We start from the raw sequence: 10,144 nt of genomic DNA, 5'->3' as shown, positions 1-10,144 counted from the left end.
TCCTAGAACAAGCATTCTTCTCTGAGGACCTTTGCCTGTTGCTCTGCCCCTGACCTTCACATGCTACTTTTTTAAAAAAGATTTATTCATGAGAGACACAGAGAGAGAGAGAGAGAGAGAGAGAGAGAGAGAGACAGGCAGAGGGAGAAGCAGGCTCCATGCAAGAAGCCCGATGTGGGACTCAATCCTGGGACTCCAGAATCACACCCTGGGCCGAAGGCAGGTGCTAAACCACTGAGCCACCCAGGTGTCCCATTCATATGCTATTTCTTAGCAGTTGGTCTCATTTCATACATTTTGGTTCTGTCCATCCTTTCCAAGGAAGCTCAGGCCCTGTCACTTCTATTCCTGTCTTAATTTTCCATCAAGTGTGTTTTTGACTGAATGTATCTCTCATTCATTCATTCATGCATTCATTCATTCATGTCTTGTGTGGTCTAGTCCTATCTACTCTAGTGTAAAGCTGCATCCTCAGGAGCCGGGACTTGCTTCATTAGCACCAAGGGCAATTTCCCCCATAGTGGGGGCCCAGAGAATCTTTATGAAAGGAAATAATACGAACTCCAGTGAAAGTATAGACATCGAGTGAGAGAAGTTCAGGAGAGGGGGCTAACACTGTGCGCCATGATGGGAAACAAGGCTCCAAAGAAGGAACTAAAGCATTTGTTTTGGCTGATTGAGGGTAGAGGAAGTCATTAATGGCAATGGGAATGGTCTGAACAAAGATGAGGCAGGGATGCTTTACAGGTGGTTTGGTCCATTAAAAAGTCCAGTTAAGGGACACCTGGGTGGCTCAGCCTGTCCCTGGCTCAGGGCATGATCTGCAGTCTTAGGATCGAGTCCCATATCAGGCTCCTTGCCTAGAGCCTGCTTCTCCCTCTGCCTACGTCTCTGCCTTTCTCTGTGTCTTTCATGAACAAATAAAATCTTAAAAAAAAAAAAAGTCCAGTTAATTTGTACTGGTTTGTTCATAGCAGTAATGAGAGATTATGTTGGGAAGAGAGTAGATACTCTATTTGGAAACTTGAGAATGCCAAGTGGGAAGATCTGGGCTCTCATCAATGGTCAAAGGGAAACCTTTTAAATATTTTGGCCAAGTAGTGTCATGTTAGAAATGATGCTTTAAAAAATGATCTTTGAAGCTATACCCTCCATTTAGCCCATTTTTCTTATTTTCTTTACCTGAGACCTAAAAATCCCTCCACTTTCCATTCTTGCCTCTCTTTGAAGACTTTGTCCAAACTTTTTTTTATTCTCAGGGTGTCCAAGCATGCTCATATACTTCATTGCTCAAGCCACTTGCCTGGGTGTGCACCTGTGAAAAATGAACATCATGGGCCTGATAAATGAGTCCAATAACTGCAGGTTTGGTTTTTCATGTGTTTGTATGTATGAATGTTATGTTTCTAAGATTAAATCTCAGGAGCAAGCAAGTTATGCTGTTTTATAGCTCCCTGTCAGTGATGAATCTGGCCAAATTTTAGAGGTAAATGTTGTGGGTGTTCTTTATAGACGAAACTGCTTTATATTGCTGTCCCTACAGTATTTAAATGGCTAAATCTATGCTCTGTCAATCGAAGATTCTTGATGCTGAATTCTGTTCTATAGTAAATTTGAGTGAGGGTCGTCCAGTTTATATAGTTTTAGAGGAAGTGTAGAGCTTTTCTATTCATCTGTTCTTACAGTGATCAGAGAAACAGCTGTTACCCTCAAGGACTGATAAAGCCATTATTACTACAATTGCTTCATACCACTTCCTTTTGTTGGACAAGAAGCATGCTAATGCAACCAAGATCCTGCTATTTCTCCTAAATGAGAGAGAAAAAAAATACATTCAAGGAACTTACAGTACTTCACAAATCAATTTTATTAATTTAAACAAAATTAATGAAGAAAAATTCTGTACACAATTGTGGACACAACACACCTTTATACAGTAAAGCCAAGATAAACTTTGTCTTTCCAATCTGTGTATTACAAAAACATAAAATGAAAAGGCTAAAAAATTGTCAACTTCTGTTCGCTTCAAGCAAAAAAAAAAGAAAAAAAAACAAATTCAATTGTTAAACAATTTGGAAAATTCACAACTAATTCTAGCAGCAACATGAAACTTCAGGAAAAGATAGAGTAGCTTTTTAGCTACTTTGGGTTAAAGCTGGTGTTTGTTTTTTTCCCCCAATGTAATATTAAAGAAAATTCATCCAAAAAATAATTTCATAACAATGGAAGGCTTTAGATGAAAACTACTGCCCAAACTCATCACTTTTGGAGAAACTGTCTTATGGCCTAACAGAGGTGACAATTTTTATTTCCCATATTTATGCTTTATACATAATGTAGATGAAGAATAACCTTGGTGATATTTCCTTGGTGGTGATGATCGGGCCATGTCCACTGCCCGCAATGAACTTTCCAGTGAGGGTGGGGGAAAGATGATGTGGAGGAAAACAGAAGGGACAATCAAAAAGATTTTGTTGATTTCCAGATATGTGGTAATGTCCTTCTTTATCTAAGCAAGAAAATGCAGACCCTAAAATCTGAGCACACAAAAACTTTGCTAGTCTCCAATTCAAGAACCATTTTATTAATAAAATATATCTATCAATCATCTACATTCTTTCTGTGGGAAGAAGCATTTGCATAATTTTTTCAAGTAGTTACATATAATACAATAGCATTGAAAATGAAAAAGTGAGGTTGTAAGAGGACTTTTTTTCAAATTATTTAAGACACTGCTGTGTTGTTTTACCAAGGTCCTCCTAATATCAATAAAAAAAAAATTGGGAAAAATAATTTGGAAAACAAAATCCTATTAACATCCATGCTTTTGGTCTTGACAACATCATCTAAAAATAAAAACAAAAACTTCCATTATCTACATATTTATACCCAGTACTTCGATAAGGCACTGCACATGACTTTGTGCACACATCGCCTCATACTTCACTATCAAGGCATTGCTACCTTTCAATATCATTTTCTAAACAATATGTAAAAGAATCATCCATTATTACAAATTTACACCAAAAATTCTCTCTGTACATGATTGTCTCAGTGATGTACATATTACACGTTTAAATTAGACATACTTTAAACTACTTTGCAATGTGCTAAGATTCAAAGTACTTGCTGTGTCGTGAGGCAAAGGCCTTTACTCGCTTATTATGATGCTACTGTCTCTTCAATTATTTGATGTCAAAAAAGTCTGGTTGAGTGAATTGTATGGTGCTGGAATCATACCTCAATAAAGCTGTTTTTAAAAAGTCTGTTCATAAATAAGTAGAGATGTACAGATTACCCTGGGTATGAGACACCAAAAAAGTAAACTTTCTTTACAAGAAAATCCCCTCACGGATTCAGGAAACCCATTTCAGTCTTTGTTGTGCAATCAAGTTTGCTGTACTGGAGAAGCTGTTTATGTCACATTGAAGATGCTAACAATGTAAGCGTTTGCAGGTCCTTTCTTCACAGGTTTGAACCACGTAGTTAATGTGGCAAAGACACATCACACTGTACTAGAACATTCTCATGGCTTATTTTCATTGGATTCACAGTACTAGAGTCAACAGCTGTTCTGAAGAGATAGGTGTGGTCCTTCATTTACCACAAGGGCAGAGGTGAAGAACGACAGCAGCTGTGTGTCACCATGTTGAAATCACTACGTTGGGTACTCCAGCGCTGACACAGGACTCAGGCCTGCTGGATATTTTCCTGGTCACAGGGCAGTTGTGCGGTTTCAAAGTGCTATGTGGCCGTTACAGGTACTCCAGTTCCAAGGCATGATGTAGGGCCATGAGGTCCGAGTGACTAGAGATCCTCCAGAAGGGCATCGCATGCTGTGGAAGGGGCAGACACACGGTGAGGGCAGACAGTGCTCCCAGCAAGAAGCCTTAAACCTGCTTTTGAAATTCGCTACAACGCTCATCCCCTTTTTTCAGTATTGTGAGAACTGCCAGGGAAGATCTTAACATCACATCTGTTTAAAACAAAAATTCAAACTTAATCCTCCCCTAAGACTACTGGAGTGCATTTTAAAATATAATCTGGAGTCTGTTTCTTTTAAGAAAGTGATGGATATTTCTGAAGTCGATCTACACTGTGACTTGAGTGCCAAGTCCAAACTTTACATAAAATACAGTAGCTATGAATGAAACTTTGTCAAAAATGGTTGCCTTTCAAAATACATAGCCAGTGGATTTTTAAGGCTGAACGTTAAAGCAGTTTTCCTTAGTTGGTAGTATTTTATATTTTTCAAAACTTAGTTTTACTCCTGTAAGAAGCAGCTTTTTTCCATTTACTTCCATTAGGGATTCTTCATGTTGACCTTGAAATGGCTTTACCATATGGGAAAATTTTCAGTGACTATATAACATTTTTTTGTAGTTGTTTAAAAAGAATCTAAAAATCTAGTTTAAATGATGAGAATATTTGTAAAACACCTGAATTAGCCAGAGATAGGAAAAGGAGATTACTTCACCCATGAAGGATGAAAACATGATTATAAATTGTTATTGCTCAAAAGCTCTATAGTAAGTACTTAAGCATCAGCAAATCTTTTTTTCAAATAAGAGAAAAGTAACCATTTTTCAGAAGACAACATTCTACTTAGTCCATAGAAAAGCAGCTTTTTAAACAAAAGAAACAGGGTGAAGGCCTAATTTGCAATTATAGCGCTAAGGAATTAAAATCAGACTAACAGAAGCATTTGGCGTAGAAGCAAATTAGTAGGTAAAAATGGAAGCGAGTAACTATTTTGATGTAAATCACATAGCTGTTGTATTCTGGAAATGCACACTATTAAGTTATTAATAATGCCTTTGTCTCAAGTAATCTGCTAAAAGCATATACCACTTTCCAATTCAAATGTAGACCTTTCTGGACTCTGTATTTTTCAATAACAACAGTCCAGCATCGAGTACTAGAGATCTCTTTTCAAAGTTTTAGTATGATCTACTTGGCAACTTTGCATTCATTCACTCCTGTTTTTCTAATCAAAAGTAATGCAGTCTGTTTTGCCTCTGCAGGGATGGTAGAGAAGATGGCCTTGGTCCACCCTCTCAGTCTGGGTGAGAAGTAGAAATATACAACAATCAAGAGCCTTTATCTCTGTTATGAAAGGACTAGGAGGAGGCCAGTTCCCATTACCTGAGAAACTGGGGAAATACTTGGTAAGAGGTAGTAGTAGTTAAGCTAGGTATGAAAGGATGACTATTCAGAAGAACACTTGACGGCTGTGTGTGTTAGAGGGCAGAGAATGAAGGAGAGGTTCACTGTTAGGATGCTGGCTGTATATGAGAGAAAGACATGATTGGCTGCAGGAGCCACATGGAGCAGGGCCTGTTCCATGATAATAATGACAGCTATGATTCTCACCATCATTTTTTCATCAGTGAAATAAAAACTGAGCCTTAGAGGAGGAGCAGAGAGGTTTAAATAACAGCTGGTAAGGAGTGAACACTCGATTCACATCAGGTCTGGTCTGAATCTGAAGCCCAGATGCTCTAATGCCTCCTAACTATTCTCAATGGCCTTTTAATCCAGCAGTATAAATTATCAGCACCATAGTATATAGCTTAAAACACACTCCCTTCTGAATTCTGTTGAGTGAAGGACACTGAAAATTTGAGTGACTGATATATAGATCAGATTTGGAAAATATTTGTAGTTATAACACAGAAAGCTTTCCTTCTTTTTCTGTTATTAGAATAAAAATCCACATGTACTGTAAAATGTTTGCATAAAGTAGAACTTCAGTTTTATAGAGAAATGTGAATCCTTTCTGATCCTACTATCCAGATAGCCTCCATATTTTTCTATATCTTTTATATGTGCATTCTTATATTTGAAATTGTGTATGTAGTATGTACCATTTAGCAACCTGCTCATTTTACTACTTAATCTCAAGTCCATTTCTGACACATCATTTTTAAGGAAAATAATTATGCAATTTTGAATTATGACTTAGTTTTCCTGGAGCCCCAGCTTACCCATAAAATGAAAGTTTGGGGAAATGACTCAAGGTTGTGTCTTGGCTTAATGAAGCCTATAACATTAATATTGTAGCTACAGCAGCTGTATAAAATAATATGCATGACCTATGCCCCCACTGACAAGAACCAACATGGAAAAAGAAGAGGAATTAGAATTGAAGAGGATGAAAAATTACCTACATATTACATGATTTTATATACAAATGCTAGATCTAACCAGCAAATTCAATAAAAGCTGCAGAACACAAAATTAACTGATTTTTATATGTGTTTCTACATACTAATGACAAATTACCTGCAAAAAAAAAAACAGGAATTAATTTAAACAAGGAAAATAGCCACACTAAAAAGCACAAGACATTAATGAAAGAAACTACTATACACAAATGGAAAGGTGTCTCATGTTCATGGATTGGAAGAATTCATATTGTTTAAATGTGTGCTACCCAACCATAGATTCACTGCAATTCCTATCAAGATTTCAATAGCATTTTAAAGAAGTAGAAAAAAATGAATGTAAAATGGCCAAAGCAATCCTGAGAAAGAAAGTGGGAAACATCACGTTTCCTGATTTCAAGGTATATTATAAAGCTATGGTAATAAAAACAGTATAGTACTGGCATAAAAACAGACACATAGATCAATGAGACAGAATCAACTACCTAGAAATAGACCACATATATATGGTCACATAACATTTGACAATGAAGCCAAGAATACTCAGTGGATAAAAAGGCAGTCTCTTCATTAAATGGTGCTGAGAAAATTGGCTGCAAACATGTAAACAAATGAAACTAGACCCCTACTTTACACCACTCACAAATTAACTCAAAATGGATTAAAGACTAAAATGTAAGACCAGAAATTAGAAAACTCCATAGGAAAAAATCTGCTTGACATGGAACTTGGCAATGATTGTTTTTTGGATATGGCCTCTAAAGCACAAGCAAAAAACCAAATGGATTACATCGAACTAAACTTCTGCATAGCACATGAAATGATCAACAAAATGGAAAGACAACCTAAAGAATGGGAGGAAAAAAATCTGTAAACCATATATGTTGGTTTAATAACCTAATTAAAGATGGGCAGGGAACTTAAAGAGACGTTTTTCCAAAGAAGATATACTGATGGTTAACAGATACGTGAAAAGGTGTTCAACATCACTAATCTGGGAACTGCAAGTCAAAACCACAATGAGAACTTATATCTGTGAGAATATCACCAAAAACACAAGAGATAACATGCTTGCGAGTCGTGGAGAAAAGGGAACCCTTGTGTACTATTGGTGGGAATGTAAAAAAAAAAAAAAAAAATTGAACTACCATATTATCCTGCAATTCCACTTCTGGGTATATATCCAAAGGAAACAAAAACATTGTTGAAGAGATATCTGTGCCCTTTGTTCATTACAGCATTATTCACAATAGCCAAGACATGGAGACAACCTGAGTGTTCACTGATGAGGGAATGGATAAGAGAGTTGTAGCATACATATACAATGGAATATTATTGAACCACAAAAATGAAAATCCTACCATTTGCAACAACATGGATGGACCTTATGCCTAGTAAAATAAGTCAGAGAAATATAAGCAATATATGATCTCACTTATATTTAGAATCTTAAAGAAAACAAAACCCAAACTCATAGAAAAAAAGATCAGATTTGTGGCTACCAGACATAGGGTGGGATTATATGAAAGTGATTGAAAGATCTGGTTGTAAGATAAAGAATATGGCTTTATAGTATATTTGAAATTTAGGAACAGATTCTAAGAATTCTCAGCATAAGGAAAAACTTAAAAAAAAAACACATTTTTTGTAGCCGTATGATAGATGTTAACTAATATTGTGAAATGATTGCTATAATATGTAACTAAATCATTATGCTACATACCTCCTCAAACTTATACAGTGATGTCTATCAATTACATCTCAATAAAACAAAAAGAATCAATGAATAGATTGAGAGGGAGGAGATCTTGGTTGTATGCTGGAAAGGGTAAGTTGAGCCTTCACTGAATTTGCAGAATGGGCAAAGCTGGTTAGGTAGATGGAAAGGAGATGGACTCCCAGTCAGGAGTCGGTATATGACAAAGATGATAGGTGGGATCAACAGGGCATTTGGTCTGGAAGTGATGGGGCTAGAATGTTATGTTCATAATAAAGACTAATAAGGAAGGAGGTTTTTATAGGTAGAAGCACTGGGAAGATAGTTGGAGGTGTGGCTGGCCAGTAGCAGAGAAATTATGCCACAGGACAGTGGAAATGGAATGTGCACAATGGATGGGAGCCACATGAAGGAACAATTCATGCATCTTGGTGATGGGTTGGAGGAAGGGACCACCAAAGAAAATTTGCGTGGGTGAACTGAGTTCATTAGCTGATATTCAGATGGGATGGCATAGGTTGCTTAAATGAAGATACTCCATCAGGTAACTAGAGCCATGGGACTGAAAACAGGGCTAACCACAAATATTAACAGAAATGATAGCTGAAACTGATGAGCATATTATTTTATTTGCCTGGGTGGCTCAGTAGTTGAGCATCTGCCTTTGGCTCGGGTCATGGTCCGGGGTCGGGATTGAGTCCCGCATTGGGCTCCCCGCAGGAGGCCTGCTTCTCCCTCTGCCTATGTCTCTGCCTTTCTCTGTCTTTCATGAATAAACAAAATATTTTCAAAAAGACTAGGCATATATTGAGAGAAATGGATGCTAAAGCCAGAATCTTGGAAAGTAGCACAGGTTTTGGGGTGATTAGAACCAAAATATTCCCTGACTAATGGGAAAATGATACATCCTTCCTGCTCCTCTTGTCTTGTCCATATGTGCAACTTCCCAAATTCTTTTATGTTACCTTTCCTCCTCATCCAGTTTTTTGCATTTTTGCATTCTAGTTATACAGGAAATCACTAACATAAAAAGCTGTGTGCTTGGACACTCAGATGTAAGTTGAATTTTGCTGAAGAATATATTTATAAGATGCTAAACACAAAAGGACATAACCTTGGGCTTAGGTATTGTACTCCTTGGGACTTATTCCACAGATACACTTGCTCCTGCCTGAATAACATAAAGACCATTCACTACAGAACTGTTTGTAGTAGTAAATATGGGAAACCACCTAAATATTTAGCCTCAAGGGACTCATTGAAGTATATACAGCACATCCATGTAACAGAATACCAATGCAGACATTTAAAACAATTAGAGATAGAGAACTCCACGTATTGATATGGAATGACTACCAGGATATATTGTTAAAAAAGGCAGGTACAGAAAAAAGTGTGTAGTTACCATTTGTATACATATAAACCAACAAAACAACTGTGCTTTCATTTTATCTGTGGAGAATTTGCATCTGGAGGTAAAAATACTTCCTAAGTTGTAAATAAAAAGATCTTGGAAGATAGAGTTTTCTAAAAATTCATGATGAAATTTATTGCACAGCATTGCTCTTTTATTATTTGTATATCTGGCTTCTATTCTAGACAGATGTGAATTCTTTAAGAACAAAGATGAAATCCAGTTTAGGACCTGGCATACATAATGTTCTCATTAAAATTCACCATAGTTGGTGTTAGTAATCCCCATGTCTCAAATTCTATAAGCAAAAAAATTCATTAAAAATGTTACTTTTTTACTTTTTTTTTTTTTTTTTTCCAAAGGCAGCTCTCATTTTTCTCCTGAATAATTCACTTAGAATTCAGCATTATCAATCAGGTTCTCTACTTCATCTTGGATTTCAACAAATTTTGGAGTTCACATTTAAAATGAACATTTTTTTTTTTAGTTTGTCTAGTATACAGATGGCAATGCAGGAAGACCTTGAACACACCTCCTCTATGAACACATCAAATAGGCACTTACTTATTTAGCAATATCTTCTGAAGAACTGAGAGTTGACTGAACACCTTCTGCACAACAAAATATAGACTACACAGGAAATGGCAAAAGAAAAAGAGACATGAAGCCCCACCTCCAGTGCTATGAATAGCAGCAGGGAGGAATAGTACCAAGCAACCTTGAACATATCTGTCCATCCTGGGGCACACAAAAAACTGCAGTTTAAAGTGCAACTAGAATATAAAGGATCTTGCCCTAGAATTCCACCAAGCAGTGAGGGAGCTGCTGAAAATCTGTGGTGGAGTG

General features: G+C 36.8%; 1 protein-coding gene across 15 annotated transcripts in view; it reads right to left on the bottom strand.

Moving 5' to 3' along the window:
* Nucleotides 1-1,843: 1,843 nt before the first annotated feature.
* EYA1 (EYA transcriptional coactivator and phosphatase 1) overlaps nucleotides 1,844-10,144 on the bottom strand; it is a 419,064-nt gene continuing 410,763 nt past the window's right edge. For 14 of the 15 annotated variants that reach the window (XM_077876586.1, XM_077876588.1, XM_077876591.1 and 11 more), the window contains one exon: nucleotides 1,844-3,836. In XM_077876586.1, the coding sequence (XP_077732712.1) occupies nucleotides 3,756-3,836 (81 nt within the window). In that variant the 3' untranslated portion in view covers nucleotides 1,844-3,755. The other variant, XM_077876592.1, reaches the window with a different exon arrangement.

Source organism: Canis aureus, chromosome 28 (assembly GCF_053574225.1).
Source record: "Canis aureus isolate CA01 chromosome 28, VMU_Caureus_v.1.0, whole genome shotgun sequence".
Taxonomy (NCBI): Eukaryota; Metazoa; Chordata; class Mammalia; order Carnivora; family Canidae; genus Canis; species Canis aureus.
This window is presented reverse-complemented; position numbering and strand designations above follow the sequence as displayed.